Source organism: Octopus sinensis, unplaced genomic scaffold, assembly GCF_006345805.1.
Source record: "Octopus sinensis unplaced genomic scaffold, ASM634580v1 Contig10832, whole genome shotgun sequence".
Taxonomy (NCBI): Eukaryota; Metazoa; Mollusca; class Cephalopoda; order Octopoda; family Octopodidae; genus Octopus; species Octopus sinensis.
The window spans coordinates 428395-450780 of record NW_021832226.1 but is presented as its reverse complement, the minus strand read 5'-3'; the positions used below and the strand labels follow the sequence as shown (position 1 = coordinate 450780).

At 34.5% G+C, this 22386-nt stretch overlaps 1 protein-coding gene across 1 annotated transcript; it reads right to left on the bottom strand.

The window, feature by feature from the left end:
• Positions 1 to 3840: 3840 nt before the first annotated feature.
• Positions 3841 to 4407, bottom strand: LOC115228609. Its single transcript, XM_029799166.1, has one exon. The coding sequence runs from the start codon at positions 4405 to 4407 to the stop codon at positions 3841 to 3843; it is 567 nt and encodes a 188-aa protein (XP_029655026.1).
• Between the last annotated feature and the right edge of the window lie 17979 nt (positions 4408 to 22386).

Sequence of the window (22386 nt, the reverse complement as noted above, 5' to 3'; positions counted from 1 at the left end):
AGTTTTTGTACATGGCGTCATCTTTCATCGATTTTGTCACTTTATCTTGTTACTTTTACAAAAAGGAACTATTCAGTTTTTTTCTTTGTTTACATAAAGGAACTATTTTCTTAATTGCTCCGGTGCAAGTTCGAGAAGTTCTATTAATGAGGACTTGTCTTCGGATATCAAGTCCACGTAATAGTTGTATGCCTATCACGTAGTAAGTCAGAGAAAGAGGAGTGTGAGAATTTTTAATCTATTTTTGGATAGATTAAATTTGAATTATATTGAGATTATGCAAAAAATACATGCAGAAATTTTGCCCAGTTAAGCAAGATGGCCTCCTACAATGGAGTAACTTTCCATCGTATAATCCAAGTAGGTGATCCCACAGGAACAGCACAAAATGAGTAGTCAATATATAAGGAAATTTTTGGCGATGAACTTACTGATAGCTTGAAACACACTTGAGCAGGGATTTTATCAATGGAGAATTATGGAAAGGATTTGAATGGATCTCAGTTTTTTTGCGAAATCTTGGAAATATGCCTGTTTCGTTCGGTCGGTAGATCAAATTTAACATAACAATGGACATCCAAGCATGACAAAGACTTACAAAATAAATGTTTTGGAATGGCCAAGTCAATCTCCAGACCTCAATCCAATCGAACATTTATGGAAAATGTTAAAAATGAAAGTTGGTTTAAAAAAACCCGAAAAACACTCACGAATTGAAAACAATTTGCTATGAAGAATGGGAAAATATTACTCTTTTTAAATGTCAGAAGCCTATTTATCCTTACAAAACAAGATTGGAAGCAGTACTGCCAGCAAAGGGAATACAATTAAATATTAATTTGATTTCGTTCCATGACTTTTTTCCTTCAATAAATTAACTTTTACATAAAAATCGCTAATTATTTCATTATAACTCAAGTTAGTATATTTTTTTTGAACAATTAATCTACAATTTCCTATATTTTTAATTTCTTTTTTAAACTACAGTATTTAATATTATTTTCAAGGAGAATTATTAAACTTAATCAAAATATGCAAGCGTTCCATGACTTTTTTGCTCGAACCTATTTAAAGCTATAAACGAACATGTGCTATCTCTATATAACAAGTATATTGGTCTAATTGAGGTTAAAGTAATAAATAAAATAATTCGATACAAATTATTAGATTTTCGAAGCAAACAAGCAATAATTATACTTATCCGGTAACAAAACTGGAAAAAGATTACGATCAGTTCAATTATGCTCGTAAGATTTATCTCTGATTTTAAACTTGGAAATGGTTCTTGCAACATTAATTTTTCAATTCTTCCGCCAAAAATCTCCTAGAAAACAAATTTGGCAATGATTGAAGAATGTTTCAGATATAAATACGCTCTGGATAGCAACGTTAAACGTAAAAAACTTTTATTGAGATTCCAGAATTAATCTTTAGTGAATCAGATATTTTCTAAAAATTTTCACTATGTTCAGTTTTGTGTGTTATCTTGACTATTCTGTTTCTTAAATTACCTGATTCATTAGAATTTTTAATTGATGAATTTTGAATAATTATAAAATATAAATTAAATGAATAAAATCAGTTAATTAAAATCTAAAACACGAGAATCGACACCGATGGCTACCATAAATAATAAGTAGTTATTTAATCCATTTAAATGCTGTAGTTGTTACGTAGAAAGATGGTTTTTAAAAAAGAATAAAATTCATACTTAGCCCGTTAAATTAGTCTGAATATATAAACACAAAGATATTATTAAAACAAAGTACATCATATTGATTTTTAGTATCTAAACTCCACACAACTTCTAGATCTATAAGAGCGAAATGAAGTTAGTTTTACGATTTGTTCTAACATGAAATATAGACTATTTTTACAAAAAGTAATTTAAAAAATAGTTTTTTACAGCCAGACAGATTTAAATAAGCCTCGACATAATTTTCAAAGGTTTACAGAAACTGAGAAGATGACCAAGAGGAAGGTTTATCGAGCGTCGAGTTTATTCAGAAAATTCACTACTTAATTAGCAGACTAAGTAGTTAATGAGTTTATTTAATAAAGGGTTAAAATGTCAATTAGTACTATTTTATTGTGTTTCGAAGATATTTTTATCTTTAAATTTCCACATGTAACATGTGAAAAAAATTGCCAACAACTATTAGTAAAAATTAAAGCACTTACAATTAGAAAACCCATTATTCCAGTTCCTATATAAATGTAGAGGGAAAGCTCATTTATATTATTTAATAAAACTGACGGACAAGTCTAAAATAAAATAAATACTAAAACCTTTGATATATCGCAATTATGGCTAAGACAACAAGTCTCTGGTAATATTCGTATATCTTGTGAAGTCCCGTTATTATAACCACAACAGTTAAGCTAGAAAGAATTAGATAAATATAAGATTTAATCACTTTTTTATGAAGATCGTCAATAAACTTGATGTTTTTATCGTAATCATCAATTAAAGCCTTGAAGAATGAACGAATTCCCATTTTTATTACAGGCTGAAAGCTTAACAATGCCGAAATAATTGCTATGCAAAGAATCAGGACGGTTAAAAGACCGACAATAAGCTAAAATTAGATAAAATCTATTAGAATACTAATATTTTAATGCATTTATTTTTTCTGGATATAGATATGAATCCACTAATTGAAATCAAAAAGATGAAAATTCCAGATAAGCAACCTATCGCAATAGGAAGTGAATATAGAATGAGATTATTTTCATAAGTGTTTAAAAATTTAAACTCTATTCCATATAGAGATGAGATTGCAATAAATCCCAATGAAAGTAACTATGAATAAAATAAGTTAGAAACATTTAAAACCAGCAATAATATAGATAAAAAAATTATAACTCCATTTTTGAATGTCGCTGTTTCCATTATTTAATTTGTTATTTAAAATGCAAAATCAGTATTATATTATTGTTTTCAAATAAAAATAAGATAGTTAATATAATTTAAAAAATAAATAAAAATTATTTTTAATAGAAACTGCTCAGAAATGTGAAAAATTTGTAATTTTTAAATGAAATTAAAATGACTCGTCCTACAATACGACTTTTTTCAAAACAAATTATGCTTTTTCAGACCAATTATAAAAACTAAGACGAGATATAAAAAAAACTCCAAGGTTAAACTTATAAATTGGTCAAAACAATCAAATTTACGTTTTAATTCGTGGACCATAGAAATTATCAATTCCGAGTTAAATTAGGCTAATCAGATTTTCTTATGCAGTTATTCATTGAAGTAGGAACTAGGAAATAAATCCAGTCGGTTATGCTTAAAAGAAGCTGAGGAGTATGTTCATTGAGCTTAGACACGGTGTGAAGGTTGACAACGAAAAAAACAGATATTTTGATTTAATGACTTAAATCTCAAAATACACATTTCTACGATACATTCAATCTAGATTCAATCAATCTTGCCTTGAGTTAAGATTTGAGTTAACTTAGTCTTGTGTCAAAACGTGATTGAATCTTGACACAAATTTTTAAATATAGCAAATAAAGATTTAAGGCAAATTCGTTTAAACCCAAAATCTTGTTATCGTTTAGTTTCATGCTCAAATAATTACAAAAAAATGCAAGAATTGTTGTTAATTATCCAAATTTTTGACAAAAATGTATTTTGAAAGTGATAATCTTTGATTCTAGTGTCTGTGACTCGATCGTAAAATTTTGCGATAAACAAATCGTGAAGATATCGGGATATGAAGGGTCAACGATTTAATGTCAAAAAAAAGAATAAATCTTAATTAATAGCTAAAGTTAAAATTAGGATATTATTAATATTGTAGTTAAGGTAAACTAATAATTAGACGACTTTCAAATTTTTGCTTCCCGAGTTCCCATAACTCCACTTTGATCTTCCCCGCCATGATCCTCAATCTCCTCCTGGGGCGTGCAGTCTCTGGGCCTCTTAAGGGACTTGCTGATCTTCATAGAGAAATTATATTTCCGCCAGTCCCTATTTACGGAATTTGCAGAGTCCAGAATTTCACTGAAGCCATGTTTGTACTCGACAAACATGCTATCCAGAGTGGCCTTCAGCGTTACAGTCTGGATGTAAGACCGAACACGTTCTTCAATCCCAAGGAGCTCCATGTACTTGCGGTAGATTGTTGAAACGATTCCATCCCACGTAATGACAATTGGCACAATCTTCACCTTAGCCTTGTGAATCAGTTGTAATTCACTAGCTAAAATGTCGTATTTGTGCAGTTTTTCTACTTCCACACTCTTTAGGTTATCTATTGAAGTCACACCCACTTCAATAAGCCATATTAGGTTCTCTCTTTTGTCGTAGAAGAAAATGTCGGGTTTGTTATATTGAATTTTCAACTCTGTTGGAATTGTTGTATCAACTCGTATTTCTGCCAAGGTGTTGCACATAATACTCTGGACAGAGTGATTTTTCAGTCTTCTTGATTTTTTGAATCCAAATCTACGGCACAAGTGCATGTGGATGCATCTCACAATTTCATTGTGTCTTCTCGTATAATCCGAATTAAGCATCCTGTTGGATCTATACCATTTTCAAGTCAATTTGTCAAAAATGAACCCCAAATTTACAATTACAAACTTCAAATGTCATCTGAAAAAATCAATTTGTCAATTATAAATTTCAAATGTCATCTGAAAAAATTAATTGAAAATTTTAAAATCAGTCAAATTAATTAATAGAGAATTAATGTCGTGAACTTGAGGGTTAGTCCGACGACGAGCACTGCGGATAGAGAGGCAGTTCCCGCGAAGAATTGCAACCGAGATGCGCTGGAAAAGCCACTCGTCTCCCTCCGGTCTTTGTATTCTGTGAGATTCTTCCTCCCACCCCGTAACAGATTTTCTACTTCTTTCCAACCACACCGGAGGTCTCAAAGGCTAGGGGGACAAACTCAACGACGTTCGGAAGCACAGCGTACTTCGTCAACTTCCTTTCTTCTGCCAGCGCACATGCGTAATTATAAAATTAATTTGTTAATTATAAATTTCAAATTGAGACTTCCGGTTCCTTGGGCAGTAAGGCAATCAGCTTCGTTCAGGAGATCGGGTCCCGCATGTCTGCTATCACAGGCGACGCCCGCGAATCGAGATGGTTTTTCGAGCGGATATCCCTTGCGATAGTACGCTCTAATTCTTTCTCGATTGCGTCGGCTTCCCGCCCATGAAGCTTTTAATTAATTAACTTGTAGTTTTTTTTTGAATCTTTAGGTTTATAAATAACAAAACAATTGTCAGTTAACTAAATTAACCCAGCCGAACGGATTGCTTGCGCGTTCCCGCGCGTTCCCGATTACTTGTAGTCTTAATAATAAAATGGTAGGTGTGTGTCTGTCCTGTCTGTCTGTCTGTCTGTGTGTGCACACCAACTTCAAATTGGCAATACGATGTCCTCGACTTACATGATGAGGTCCTTAAAACCTTCCCCCCCAAAAAAAATTAAAAAAAATTTTTTGCAGTTGGTTAAAATGAACAACTACATGTCCTCGACTTACATGATGGGGTCCTTAAAACCTTCTCCCCAAAAAAAATTAAAAAAAAATTTCTGCATTTTGGTAAAATGAACAACTACAATGTCCTCGACTTACATGATGAAGTCCTAAAACCTTCCCCCCCAAAAAAATTAAAAAAAAATTTTCTGCATTTTGGTTAAAATGAACAACTACAATGTCCTCGACTTACATGATGAAGTCCTTAAAACCTTCCCCCCCAAAAAAAATTAAAAAAAAATTTCTGCATTTTGTTAAAATGAACAACTACAATGTCCTCAACTTACATGATGAAGTCCTTAAAACCTCCCCCCCAAAAAAAATAAAAAAAAATTTTCTGCAGTTTGGTTAAAATGAACAACTACAATGTCCTCGACTTACATGATGGGGTCCTTAAAACCTTCTCCCCAAAAAAAATTAAAAAAAAATTTCTGCATTTTGGTTAAAATGAACAACTACGATGTCCTCGATTTACATGATGAGGTCCTTGAAACCTTCCCGCCAAAAAATCAAAAATATTTTCTGCATTTGATTAAAATGAACAACGTTAATGTCCTCGACATTCATGATGAGGTCCATTAAACCTTCGAGGCAAAAATCTTACGTATTAAGAATATCTTTGATGAAAACGACAGCGAGAATATTAACACTGATGAACTCCTAATTATTCGCGAGAAAGAAATTCAATTCATCCTATGTTTTTCTCTTTAAAATAAATGCATATACCATTCTCGACATGAATCAAAATTAAAGCTATTATCATATTTGACTTTGACAGAATGTGCAATTACAGATTGCACGACTTTGAATAGAGTGTGCAATTAACAGATTTTGAAAAACCACTTTGATAGTTGAAACCACATTAGCACAATCATTAACACAATTTACCACCAATTGACGCACGACCTTGAATAGAGTGTGCAATTAACAGATTTTGAAAAACACTTTGATAGTTGAAACCACATAGCACAATCATTAATACAATTTACCACCAATTGACAGCGCCATCAGAAGAATTTGCGTAAAAATCTTAACTATTTAGTTAGTTTTTCGTAAAGATAGAATTTATTTTCGGTATGCCTCTTTTCCTAAACTTTTTATTATTCAAAAATAATTTTTTCAATAGATAACCGAAGGAGGGAAGACGACCTAAGAAAAGAAGTTTTTCGTAAAGATAGAATTATTTTCTGTATGCCTCTTTTTTCCTAATATTTTTTACTAGCTCGGCAGCTCGCTTCTCTCACCGCGACCTAGCTCCTGCGGAGGGCCTGTTTCATCAAACAACTATAAGTTTATGTAGATGTATAAAACTACCTGGTTTAATGTAACCATATTCTATCGCCTGTTGATAAAAGATGTTTGTCGTCCGTCCTTCCTTGGCATATATGAATAAATTTTCTCTTCTGCCTACCCTCGAGCATCCCACATACAGCTGTCCATGTGAAAAGCACTCACTCTCTAAAATAACCCAACTACCTTTAATGACTGTCCCTGGGCCTTGTTTATTGTCATTGCAAAACTCATCCTCAAAGGAAATTGCAGCCTTTTAAATCTAAATGGTGATTCATCAGAAATTATCGGAATTCGTGGATATAACATCCTCCCTCTATACTTACCTGTTAATGTCGTCGCCTCTATTACGTTAGCCATCAAATTTTTGATACTAACCTCGTTGTTGTATATATTATTTTTATTCAAAAAAAAATTTCAAATGTCATCTGAAAAAATCAATTTGTCAATTATAATTTCAAATGTCATCTGAAAAAATCAATTTGTCAATTATAAATTTCAAATGTCATCTGGATAATTCAATTTGTCAATAATAAACTTCAAACGTCATCTGAATAATTCAATTTGTCAATTATAAACTTCAAATGTCATCTGCAAAACTTAAATTTACAATTTTGAAATTCAAGTTTGCATTTTATCAAAATATTGTACACCCCTCGACATTAAAATCCGAACACTTAATTTTTAGCAAATTTTTAATCATTTTTAATAAAAGAATTTATTTGAGCTTCTTTATTTGTATTATTTTAACTATTTATATATTTAAATATATATTCAAACATATAATTTTAAAGAATAAAGCAAAAACACGGAAATTTCATGACAAAAAAACCGAACGAATAAAGAATCCTAATTTCATCTTGACTGAACTTGGGTGGCCTTCCAGATCCAGCCTTTCTGCACGTAATCTCGGTTTTTAGATATTTTTTAACAAAGTCCCAAACAGTTGTCTTCGGTATATTTACGATGTCCGAAATCATTTTATAGGAGAAATTTTGATTATATATAAAGATATAATTTGTCCTTTTTTGAAATATTCATTTCTGTCTAATAAAAATTGTATTCTGAGAGTTGAACAAAATCCGTTCGGAATTTTTTGTCACTAGAAAACACGTTTCTGCTTTAATTTGAAAATTATATCTTCGAATATATATTTAAAATATAAATAATTAAAATAATACAAATAAAGAAGCTCAAATAAATTCTTTTATTAAAAATGATTAAAAATTTGCTAAAAATTAAGTGTTCGGATTTTAATGTCGAGGGGTGTATTACTAATTGTAATCATATTATGGGAACCAGAACAAATTTTATTATTACAGTACGACCCCGGTTTGGGGCAGACCCCATGGGTGGGGGCACCCTCGGGTTCTGGGGCACCCCCGTTTTAGGGGCAGTTTTTGAAACAGTAAATTTTTCATTCTATTATTTATTTTTGATGACCCCGGTTTGGGGCACTTATTTAATTTATTTAATTACAAAATGTTAGTTTATTATTAATTATTAATTAATACTATTATTTCACGTGTTTATTTTGACTTTAGTATGGTTCGTAAAAAGAATTCAAAGATTAATTATGAAACAAAAATAAAATCGCTAAAGATATAAAACATGGTCAATTTTCAGAAAGAGATCTTGCTAAAAAGTATAAAACGAGCAAAGGTATCTTTTTAACTAATTATTAATTACAGGTACTATTTCTCGCATTAAACAATTTTGTTTATTTTTTGACGCGGGATTAACTGAATCCGATAGAATCAAGGAATCACATGATCCAAATAATGAATTAGATAGATTAGTTTTTGAAACTTTTCTACGTCTGAGAGATGAATTTCTTCCAATTTCTGGAACTATCTTAAACTGATTGCAAAAAAATTATTCTAAAAAGATAAATTATGAATCATTTAAGGCATCAAATGGATGGCTAGACCGGTTCAAGAAAAGACACGAGTTGCTATTTAAAACTATAAGTGGAGAAAAGAATTCATCTGACCTTTCTACGGTTTCCAATTTTTTTGCTGATTATGACAACTGTTTGGAACTGTAGGAAGTGAAAATATTTTTAACTGTGATGAAACAGCTTTATACATAAAGCGAACGCCGTCGAAATCTTTTGTTCAATTTAATGACAAATGCAATGGAATTAAAATGAGCAAAGAGAAAGTTACCCTTCTCCTTTGTTGTAATGCACTTGGTGAAAAGTTAAAACCTCTATTAATTGGAAAATTCAAATCTCCTGGTGTTTAAAAAATTTTAACGCTGAGGATCACGGAGTACTATATGCTGCATCAAAAAATTCGTGGATGACTAGTGATATTTTTGGGAAATGGTTATGGAAAGTAAATCAAGATATGATCAATGAAAAGAGAAAAATTGTCTTAATACTGGATAATGCGAGCTGTCACAGAAATCAGAATATTCCAATGTTTATTTACTTTTTCTTCCCAAAATACGACCGCTTTAATTCAACCCCTAGATATGGGAATAATAAAATCCTTCAAGTCCCTCTATTTTAATAAACTGATTGATTTTACTCTTATTTGAAAAAGAACAGCTTTCTGATTTGAATTTGAATAATGTCAATTTAGACAAGTCATTACAGTTGTCGGGGAGGCATGGAAAATGATGTCAGAGACAACGATAATTAATTGCTGGCAGAAAATAAATGAAAACAGATCAAAGGCTATGGAACCATTAACACGCATAAATCTTCAACAAATGCTATACCAAACTGCCACTTTTCTTGCACTCAAAAATTTGCATCACTCGATTTTGTCAATAGACTGATCTATATTATTATTATTAGCACTTCCCCTAGGAACATAAACAAGGAAAGGAAAGAGTTATATCCCCACACGTGCCACACACGATACAATCTTCTTAACCATCGTTTGGCATCCTCTGCGGTTTTGTGCAAGCCATCGCAGTTCGTCCAAGTCCTCGCATTGTTTCAAGGTTTTGCCCACGTGTTTCAGATCGTGTTCCAGCGCAACCGGCAGTGTTGTGCGGGGACGTCCGCGAAACTTTGGGCTATCCGAGAGGAAGTACTCTTCCATGGCTTGGTAAGCAGGTGAGGACGGGTCCATTCTCGGACGTGTCCGAAGAGCCTCCAGCGGCCATCTATGATGTCCTGGCTGACTGGCACTGAGTTACTGAGTTTGTAGAGCGATGAGTTGTTAATTTTCTTCGGCCAATGCAGGCCATTTAGGACGCGAAGCTATTTTCTGTGAAACGAGTCAAGATTCTTTAGTTCGGTGTCAGAGATGCCCCATGTAGATGAGTTGTACAGTAGTACCGGTTTGACAAAAGCGTTGTAGATTCTAGAGCGTAGTGATGGGTTCCCGGGACAATATCGTAGCCAATCTTTCATGACAGATTTTAGAGCAACAGCGGCCAGTAGCTTTCTCCACATGATGTCTTCTCGGTCTCCAAGCAGAGAGCCAAGCTTCTTCGAAAGTCTCCATTTTTCCATGGTTTGGGTATCGAGCGTGATACATCGACCACGTCAGTCTTGTCCGTGTTCATGATTAAGAACCATTCTCCAAGTTTATCCGGTGCAATCTCCAATAGTCTGAGTATGGCGGATTTGTCAGTGGACACAAAGTCGACGTCGTCAGCGTAAATCACTTCAGTTATTGACTTGTCATATAGACCTCTCAGCTCTCGTAAAGCAGCCTCAAGGTAGATCACAAATAACAGAGGCGAGAGAGAGTCTCCTTGGGGGGTTCCCACATTTGTTGGAAGGATCTGGACGACGTTGTCCCAAGGCGAACAGTGAGGTCCGTTTTTGCCAATAAGACCTGTATCATTCTGATAGCATCTTCATCTAAGAAACTCCGTAGAACCCTCATGAGGAGATCGCGATGGATGGAATCAAAAGCTCTTGACATATCGATACCCAGGATTCTCGTGGCACTTTTGTATCTTTGGTGGGTTGCACACCGCCATCGGTGGCCCCAAAGAACATCTGCGGTTGAACGTTCTTCTCTGAATCCACTGTGACTCAGTGACAGAAAGTCATTGACTTTGTCTCCAATACGATCCAGCACGATCAGCGAGAGGACCTTCCTCAGGGAGTTTAACAAAATGACTGGGCGGAGATTTTCTACTGGACCAAGAGGTTTGTTCGGCTTTTGAATAGGGATGAGAACTCCAGAGCCCAGCGGGAGTGAGTCATTTGTAGCAAACATATCGTTGAGGATGCATAGAAGAGATTCGGGCCCGTATTTCAGCAGCTCCGCATTAATGTTGTCCGGTCCCGCAGCTCGGTTATTCTTGAGCCTGCTAACAGCCTTTGTAACTTCCTTCAAGGAGATTGTATTCTTCAGTCGTCGTGCTGGGCCAGAGAAAGGCGAGATTTGTTCGGTGTTAGCGTTAAATCGTTGTTCAAAATAGTCCGCAATGACTCCCCGTTCTCCCGGGTCAGATATTTGAACTCATTACGGTTTGGAGTCGAAGTTTGGGGCGGTTTTTCTTCTCTTAAGCAACCGTAAAGCCATAAACGTGCGTGCATTATCTTTGAGGGTTTCCAGTTCTCCAAGACGGGAAGCCAGGATATCCCGCCATATTGGAGGTTTAGGGTCTTTATTTGTTTTTGGATGGCAGCACGCCGGCCTTTCAGTGCGAGTTTGGTATCCATATCTTTGGTGTTCTCAGTCCTCAGCTTAAGCTCCTTTTGCACAACTGACAAGGCAAGAGCATCCGGGTGACACAGCCCGATAGAGTGCGTATTTTTTGGCTGCTTTCCAACATATTTATTTGCCGCCGAGTGAATGTTGGCTGACATTACCTTCCAAGCGGCTGAAGGCATAAATAATTTCTTCAGATTGAATCTGCCGATGACTATCTTGTGGTCACTGTCACGACGAGCCGAGCCCATAAGACGAGAGTCTTGTAGAAGCCATGTGTCTCTTTGGCGACACACAATGTAGTCAATTTGGTTGTAGATCGGCACATAGTTCCCGTCTTCACCACGTCTCCTGCCAGTCCAGGTAGACTTGTGCCGAGCAGGGTGATCAAAGGCCGTGTTGCATAGGAATAGCCCGAGTGTTTACAGAAATTAGCCAAGGGCTCCTGGGAGGTTTCTATATCCTCTTTCCGTGCCGTCCAATAAAAGTTTCAGTGCCTCGACGGATACCAGCCTTGGCGTTCCAGTCGCCGACGACGAGCAGGAAGGTGGACGATTGTAAGGATAGGTATGTCCGGGTCAGTACCTCATAGAATTCATCGATTTCTTCAGGAGCGTTGACGATTCTGCAACTATGCGGGGCGTATACGTTAATGACCGTTGCGACTGCATTGGGCCTGCCTTTACCGCCGATTTGTACTTGGATTGCTGAAATCCTATCTGTAATTCTCCTTTGCTGAAATTTTATTTGTTAAATTAAAAATCAAAAAGGTCTTCACCACGAGTAACTCGGGGATAATACCTTTCAACCCGGTTAACAAATCCCATTAATTTTTGTGGTGTTAAAACCTTTTTTGCCTCTCCTGCGATTTCTTCCAACATTTTTAGCCTATATTCAGAAATTGAAGAACCATCCGAAGTTTTTTTATAATTGAGAATTATTGGCATCTTTTCTCTTAGCATTTTTTTTACTTCTGCTTTGAAAGTACTCCAGGCTAATTCAATTGGGTTTAATAAGTAGGAATATGGAGCCAATCGTAAAAGTTCAATATTTTCTTCTTGATCAACAACTGATTCCAATTGATTGTGAACAGGAGCATTGTCAATTATAAAAGTGGGATCTTGTACGCCTGAAGACCTGCATTCATTAATTAACTCTTTCATCCATTTTTTACAATCTTCTCCTCTGTAAGAACCTCTTTTGCATTGAAAATTAAACAATGTTGGAGCAGACATTGCACTTATGCAATGTAAGTTAGAGTCTCTCGAATTTGGAGTAATGACAAAAGAACGAGTTTTTGATCGTCCTTCTTTTCTTTTACAATATAAATTAAAATTGGATTCATCGATCCAAATTAAAGTTCTTCCAGCAGACCTTGCTTTAAACAAGCAATCCAAATAATATATTCTTTTTTCTTTATTTTCAGGTGAATTCACATTTGCAAACATTTTCATTAATTCATTTAGTGACTATTTTCGTGCAGGATGAAATGCAAAAGTACCAATAATTGTACAAAGATAAAGCATGTTCATTAATTGCCTTAAACAAATTCACCGAATTTAGTTTCGTATTCGACAATCTTTCGATACGTTGTTGAACCTCAATCCGTAAATTTTTCAAAACTTCATCTTTAACAACCTGACTAAACTTATTTTCCAATACACCCAAATAACGGTAACTATCCAGTCCATCTAGCAATTTGGCATCATTTCTCAATAAACAACTATTTGTTGCCGACTTCTCACAATTCTTTTCCAAACCCGAAGCTTTAAAAAATAAATCCACGTCTTTCATCATACACCCGAGTGTGACCTCATCTTTGGCGAGGAGTTTCAAATCATCAATGAACAAAAAATGGTTCGTAGAAAAAAACACTGAATTTTCTTGATCGGTATTGACTGATAAATTTGGGTATTTAGCTGATAACAATCTGCTCAACGGATCCAAAGTCAAAATAAACAACTGAGGAGACAGGGAATCTCCTTGGAGTATTCCACGTTCTATTTTAACAATTCCTAGATGCTGCTTTCCTAATTTGAGGGAGACCTTCCAATTTGGAATTATTGACATTACAAACTTTGTTATCCATTCAGGAAGCCCGGAGTTTTTCAGAATCACTGCAAGGAATTCGTGATTGATTGAGTCAAAGGCTTTTTTTACGTCTACCCATGAAGAAAATAATTTATACTCATGTGACCTGTTCACACAACAGTTAATAAGTGCTTGCTCCTTTGCACCTTGACAATGCCTCTTAGTGCCAAGTTGACACTCAGAGATTAGATTGTATATTTCCACATACAGTCCGACCCCCAAATGGGGCACCAAGTGCCCCAAAATGCGGGGTGCCCCAAAAACAGGGGTTTGTTATTTTTTTAAAAATTAAACCATTAATAAACATCAAAAAACATTTTTACTAAAATATTCAGTTATTTTCTTTTATTTGTAGAGTTTTGTCTGATATTGTTCGTCAATTCAGCCGAAAATCAAAAAAATCTCGGAGCATACTTGGTGCAACATTAGAAATTTTTTCTTCTAAATTGTTAAGCAGATCTTTTGTTTTTGCTACGACATTTTCACTATTTTCGGTTTCTGAATATGTATCATAAACATTATTGTTCATGTCTTCGCATTAACCAAATCTTGAACATCAAAATTTTTTAGACACCGAGGTTTTTTTATATTTTCCAATAATCAATGGATTAAGTTTTTCCCCGATTAAACTGCAGCATAGAAGAACAGTGAGTCTTTCTTTCCCTTGTTTATAACCAAAACACGGTTCGCCTTGTTCACAAATGATTTTTGAGGAGTTCTTTTTATAAAAAGCGCAGTTCATCACAATTAAATATATTCTCAGGTCCATATTTTAATACTTTCTGGTCATATTTTTCAAAATAATTTTTCACATAAGATAAATCACATGAAGCTTTTTCACCACATATTGACTTGAATTGAAGTTCATGCCGCAATTTAAATCTATCAAGCCACCCATTGGAAGCTTTAAAAGAAGTAAATCCAATTTTGAAGCTGTAACTAAGGCAATTTTTTCAAAATAGGGCCTGAAATCGGAATTTTATCTACGCGTAGTCTTTGAAATATTTCAAAGACTTGATCATCAAATTTATCTTTATCGGCTTTAAATGTGTCATATTCCTCAGAAATAGTATTGCCGTGTTGCAAGAAAAGTACAATATTTCGTTTTATTCTTGATATTGTTCCTTTACTTGTGTTGTACTTTTTCATTAGTTGCCTCTCAGATAAATTTTTCTTCAAAATTTCTTTAGCAATCTTCAATTTAGTTTCGTAATCCATAACCACAACAATAAAAATAAATTGAAAATAAAACAAAAAATAATTAATTTATTATAATTTTATTTAATTCCTTATAAATGATTTTATGGTGCCCCAAAAATTCCATAATTTTTTATCGATTTTTATTTTTTTTCTGCCAAAATGTACTTTTGAATAAAGTGCCCCAAATTGCGGGGGTGCCCCAAAATCCGAGGGTGCCCCACCCCTGGGGTCTGCCCATTTTGGGGTCGGACTGTACAGCAATTTCTCATTTACACACTTTGTGACGAGTTTATAAAGGCACGGCATACAGGTAATTGGTCTGAAATCACTGGCTTCAGTGGAATTATCCTTTTTCGGAATAAGATAAGTTATTCCGGTATAAAACCAACTCTGGGGTTGACTGCTTCCAATAATGATATTTCTGATCTCATCAAATAGAAACTTATGCAGGGAGTCCAATTTTTTGATGAAGAAGTTGTAAACTCCATCGCAGCCAGGAGCTTTCCAGTTGGAGAGAAATTCGATGATCTTTAAAATTGAGGTGTCATTAACATCAGGTTCGAGATATTCGGCACCAGTGACTCTTCTATTCACACCCAATTGATACTCACTTATATCTCTTTTTTTCCATACATTAGTCCAAAACTTCAAGCAACGGTCAGTGTCAAGACATTATGTTGGATGGTAGAATTGAGTCTTCTATAAAAGGATTTTCTATACAACTCAAAATTTCTGTTATCCTTCCTGAACTGTCTTCTTGAATCAGAAATATTCACTTTCTTATTGAGATTTTTAATTTTATCATTTATGGCTGTCGAAATTCTTTCAAATTCACCACTTTTCAATTTTTTATAATTAAAAGAGCAAAGAATATCCGTTGCTTTCTTCTTCTCCTCATCACTTACTGCTGAGGTAAAAAACTTTGTAATGATAGACTCATTTTCAGTTAAAGACTCAATCTTCCTTTTCACATTGTCCACCCAGTTTGATGGTGAAAATTCTTTCATTGTAATTCGATGATAAGTACATTGTGAGGAATATATCAAAGTAGAAATGTCATTAATCGATTTTGGAGGATTATCTGATGTATATTGGATCAAAGCCCTGTTAATCAAATCGATAACCAGATGATTAATATATTGAGCAGGGACTTTCGGAGTAGGCATTCTTTCTTCAAAAGGTAGTGAACTATTTTCTTCTATCTGACTCAACAATTCTTCATAGCATTTAGTATATAAGGTTAAATTTGTACCACCTTTATCGTTGCTGGAGGCATCATTCCTAGCGTTATCTCTTACTGAAGCATTATTTCTAAATAAAGCAATAAGCCTCTTTAGTTCAGATATTGATTTCTTCTTCCCAAACTTCAGATTGAAGTAATCCACAGTCAAAGGCCATCCTCCTCTAGGCATCCGCTTAAACCGATCTTTGACGAGCCCGAAGAGCTGAGTCATCCATTCTCCAGGATTCGAAGAGTTGACAGAGTCACACAAAGCTTTCAGAGGTAGCAGACTTGTCGATATCTGCTGGGGAGGTCCAGTGAGTGAATTTCCGGAGGAATAAGGACGACCATGAACATTTAAATCCACTCTTCCATTACAATTTTCACTATTATTTTGAGTAGATGCGTCCATAGATATGGTTATTCCATTTTGTAAACTAACCATCCGTACACAATAAAAAATTTCATACACGCTAAGGTTAGGATTAATATGAAAGTTTTTAAATTAAGTATGTTTAAAGTATATGTGTGAATCATTCAGATTTATTTCAATGCAATAGTTTCAAAATAGTTGTCATCAGAAATAATTTAAGTTCGTTTAATCTTTATTCATTTAACAACACAAAAATAAATATTAATCTGCAATTCCAATAAAAAAATTGGTAAAATTAACAGTTTTTACAACTTCCATAACATATTTATGAAAAAAATCACGTTTTCCATCGATTTGGTAAGATTTATTTTTTTTAATTCTGCACACGAAATAAATGTTTTCTTCAATTTCATAAATTATAAGATAGCTCTAAGCTAAAAAAACAAACTTAACATTTTCAGAACAAATTTCTAAAATTTTGTGAACTCCCTCATTATTTAAAGAAGTATCATTATTTAAAGCTTCCCTTATAATCTCCAGGTTTATATCAATTTGAGCAAATTTGTTCTATAATATTATTGGAATATAAAAACTAACATTTAAGAAAGAAAATAAAATATACAGATGTGAATTATTAACTTGTGGAATATAAAATGCAGAGTTGATGAATCCACCAATCATTTTGGTATCAGCCACCAGATAGAGGGCCTCAATTTTTAGTTTTTTGACCAAATTTAATATTCTAAATAATAAAATAATTTAAGATATTAGCATTTAACCGGGGGATAAATGTGCCGACATGTTTGAATTCAATGTCAAAATTATGAGCCATATCTTCAAAATACAACCCAAACTTAAAGCTAATAAATTCACAAACTTTAGAAAGTGTTAAATCCCTGAATTCCAAAAAGAAGACTTTTAGTTGATTTGGAGAAGCATCAGAATTATTAATAGAATGCAAGCGAAGTGAAAAAGATGACATTTTACTTTCTAGAAAATATAAAAACAATTTAACCATTCAACTGTTCATTATATTCAAGGAAAACACTAGCACTATTGATGGAAAAAATGGCATCAAGAGGTTTGAAAGTCATCGTGTAAATCAGCCCATATATAAGGTCCTTTAAAATGATCATATCAACTCTAATTTAATATAACTGTTAGAACAACGTGACAGATTTGTGTAAAATTTGTAGAAAAGGCATTTTGTAGGATACTTCTTCATTGATGTTGTTCTCCAAAATAGAACAAATTTGACTGAGTGGATCGGTTTTAATGAATTCAAATTTTGATAATTTTTGAAGGCTATTTCAATGCAGATATTAATATTACCATTCGATAATTGTTATTCTACAAAGTAAGCATTTCTCTAAGCATTCAACAAAAAATTTCATATCACCAAATATTTCTGGCTTTAAGGAACTAAAAAAATTTTTTGTGATTTGAACAAATTCAGAATATTCAGTTCTTATTTTCTAGTTTTGGTTATTAAAAATGAATTTAATTTAATATTTGTGTTGGGGAACCTCCATAGATAAAGTCTTGATCCGAATAAATGGACATCTTCGATGGCAAATATTTTTATAACTTTCTTCTAACTGCAGCAAATGATCAAGCTTGTCTTTAACCAACACAGAATCAACTTTTCCGTTATGGCGGAGTCTGAACTATTCATTTAAATATAATTGTATACTTTACCGATAATTGTCGATGTCTACTGATATTATTTAATTCATTTAGTTCATTGATAAAAGAATTAACAGCCAAATCAGCATTTTTGCACTGTGTAGAATGCGAAGTGCCCATACTAAAATCAAAATTTATTATGAAATAAATATTTTATTTTTATATAAAAAATATCTCAAATAAATGAAAATTGTAAGAAAGTTAAGGCAAAATACACTAAGGTAAACTTCGAAAACCAGTTTCTTGAAATATCTTTTTAATAGATCAAAACAGAAATTCTGTCTCTTAAGTGTTTTAGTATTGCAGAAAAATCAGACATACATCATGTTCAATCTTACTTTATTTCATAATTTAAAATTGTTGCACGTTGCTGTTGTTGTTGTTCATTTCTTTCTTTTCATTTGTTCATTTCTTTCTTTTCATTTGTTCATTTCTTATTCTATAATCCATTTTTGTAATTGTCATCTATCTAATAATCTCTCTCTTTTTCCATTTCTCTTTGTCATCCATTTTTTAATTGTTTCTATCTTGCTCTCTTTCTATGTCTTTCTGTTTCCAACCCACTTCTGTTCAATGCTCTACTTGCGAAGTTAGTAACAACCGCAAGAAAGGGAGAGTCTAACTGCTGAGGCTGGTCGCCAACTATTGTCTTCTATTACGGATCTATGCAACCGCCTTATCGGGGGTGATTTACCTGACTTTGCACGGACGATTTTCTTTTCTGCTAATCTCACCGCCCTGGGGAAGAAAGATAATGGTGTTAGACCGATCGCCGTCGGCAATATTTTTCGCAGATTGGCCGGAAAGCTTGTCTGCCACGCAGTAGTCCCCGAGCTGGCCCAAAAATTCCTGCCCGCGCAATTGGGAGTTGGAATCAGCGGAGGTTGTGAGTCGGCCGCCCATGCTGTAAGGGAACTAATGGAGACTCCAGAAGAATTTATTTTGGTTAAACTGGACATCTCCAACGCATTTAATTCAGTCAGAAGAGATTTTCTGTTGGAGTCCTGCTATGCTCTTGCCCCCTCGGCTTATCGTCTGGTCCATCTATCTTACTCTCAACCAAGTCTCCTCTTGTTCGGTGATTCCGTTATCGTATCTTCGACCGGTGTACAACAGGGAGATCCTCTTGGTCCTCTGTTGTTTGCAATCTGCGTCAACTCCATTGCCCACTCTGTCCTTTCCCTATAAACATCTGGTATCTTGATGACGCCACAATATGTGGACCACCATGCTCTGTCCTAGAGGACCTTCGCGTAATTATCCCTGCCCTTTCATCTATTGGTCTTGAGATAAACTCTGCCAAATCCGAAGTTATAAATCTCAATATCCCACACGGAATTTTTGTCGAAACTATGGCCGTTCTGGAAGATATTTTAAAAGGCGTGCGGATCACCGATAAAAAAAACCTCCTCATCCTTGGCTCCCCAATTGGTCGCGAGGCTTTGTCTCAAACTCTTATTGACAAGGCAGCTGTTCTGTCATGCATATTCAAAGACTCTCTCTCATCGACGCTCATGTCGGGTTCTTTCTTCTCCGTAATTACTTTTCAACTCCGAAGCTCCTATATACATTAAGAAGCTCTCCGTGTTTTCACGAACAAAATCTCCTTTCCGTTATTGAAAATATTCTGAAGTCCGGAGCAGAGTCGCTATGCAACGTACGTTTCGACCCTCTGGGTTGGATTCAATCCACCCTGCCTGTAAGCCGCGGTGGGATTGGACTCCGTTCTCCCGTGTCTATCGCTCTTCCTGCTTTCCTTTCGTCAACGGCATCATCCCGTGTCCTCACTGACATTGTTCTCAGAAACCTACCCGAACGAAAAATGTCAGTTGATCACGTGGCCGCTTTGGACCTGTGGGATTCATTGTACAACAAAAGACCCAGTGACCCGCCGTGTATCCAAGCTCAATGGGATGCCATTTCTTGTGAAGCTCTTGACGTACATCTACGCAAAAATTTCGATCAGCACAGACTTGCATGTCTCCGCGCAGGCTGCTGCACAGGGAGTGGGGCCTGGCTGGATGCTCTCCCTGTCCCTTCCACCGGTAACTTACTAGACAAAGATTGCCTACGAATTGGTTTATCATTGCGTCTTGGATTGGAAATCTGCGAAATACACAAATGTCGTTGTGGTGCTGTCATTGACCGTTTTGGTCTACATCCCCTTTCCTGTCGTCGCAGTGCAGGGCGCGCACCACGCCATGCAGCACTTAACGACGTTATTCAGAGGGGGCTCACGGCCGCTGGGATTCCATCAATCCTCGAACCCGTCGGGCTTGCGAGGGGAGACGGAAAAAGACCCGACGGCCTATCGACTTTCCCGTTTGAGTTCGGCAAGTCTCTGTTATGGGATGCGACGTGTTCAGACACTTTCTCGGAGCTCAACCTTCCTTCTTCAGCTGTCGAGCCTGGCTCAGTCTCTCGCAAAACCGAGAAGATGAAGATTGGAAAGTACAAGGAGCTCTCTGAACGGTATCTGTTCACTCCCATCGCCGTCGAGACTTCCGGCGTCATCGGCGAAAAGTCTCTTTCCTTTCTAAAAAAGCTTGGCCGCATGATCTCCCATAAACGGGGAGACCCACGCGAGTCCAAGTGGCTTTTCGAAAGGATTTCCTTGGCCATAGTACGTGGAAACTGTGTTTCCATTTACGAGGCCGGAAATTTAGTTAGTTAATAACTATTTGTTAATTACATTTAACTTTTTGACCAAAAAAAAAAAAAAACTTTATTTCATGCTCATGTATTTGTAGACTACTCACATTTTATCATTTTTAAATATATTTTAATATATAAAATAGACATATTACATCTGCTTAAGCACTAAATGTGTAAGGAGTTTACGATCATCTACAAAAAAACAAATTATTAAGGGCCACTTTGGTCGAGTAAGTGCTCTTTGGTTAATAAGGGCCACTTTTGTTAATTAACAGTATGGAGAATTTTGCATTTAAGATTCGACTTAGATAATCCATAACCATAACAAACATTTAGGGAGATAATGAATCACCTAGTATGATCCTATAACAAAGTTTTACGTAACCAATTTTTTGTTAATCAAATTTTACATTTGCCTACATTTTGTATCCAGATGGTCAACAGTTTGCCACAGTGAATTGGAATAAGTACATTTGCGAAGAATAAAATCAATCTTGAGTAAAACATGCATTCTAAGTACCTGTTATTGGAATTACTTTGACAAATTATTCAAAAATTTGGAATGTTTTAATTATTCCTTGAATTCCCTGTCAGTACTAGCATCCAATGCGATATAAAAATATTTGAAATTCCCAAAAAAGTTTTTTAAAAAAGATTTGAATCGAATGAAATTTCTTCGACTTCTTTTGTCACCGTTTTTGAAATAAACAGATAAATTCAAAAATGTTTTTATGTAGAGAAGAGATTTTCTGCCACTCCCATTAAACATTTTTTTATAAATTCTCCGTCAGAAAATGAATTCATTTTTTTGCAATTATCTTTGAAATTTCGTAATTTGTGGTTTGATGTCATCTTTTTTGCTCCATACTTTTAATTTTCTTAAAGGTAGATTCTCTTGTAAACTTGTAGAATTTTTTGTAATGACATGTTTCATTATGTCGCTTGACGTTATAAAGTATTTGGACAGCAACTTTTTCGAAGCATATTAAGCATATAAATTTTCTATTATCTTTAATAAAGAAATATTAATGAATCCAATTTCGATTAAACCTACGGGTTTGAAGACGTTTAATTCTTTTCGGAAAATTCGGCATTCAAATTTACAACACAAAATTATTAATACGTTTAGAAATTTATTTAATTTTTAATTGGAAAAATTTGTTAGAATAGGATTTGCCGACCCCTGTTATAAATAGACATTTTCAGTAACCCAGGAGAATGTTTGTATATAAAAGTTTTATATATTTACAACACCAAGACATATAGAATAGATTTTTGAAATAAAACTTCCGCAACCTCAGCTTTGTGTTTATCACAATTTTCTGTATAAAGTTACAAATTCCTCTACGGATGAGGATTGTCAGTTTCAAAATACATTATTGTCAAAAATTTGGATAATTGACAACAATTCTTGCAATTTTTTGTAATTATTTGAGCATGAAACTAAACGATAACAAAATTTTGGGTTTAAACCAATTTGCCTTAAATCTTTATTTGCTATATTTGAAAATTTGTGTCAAGATTTAATCAAATCTTGACACAAGACTAAGTTAACTCAAATCTTAACTCAAGGCAAGAATGATTGATTGAATCTTGATTGAATTTATCATAGAAATGTGTATTTTTTGATTTAAATCATTAACTCGAAATATCTGTTTTTAATATTCTTTGATTTTTATAGTGAAAATTCATTGTTTTGTATTAAAAAACTAATCCTGTAACAACTCTGAAATTTTT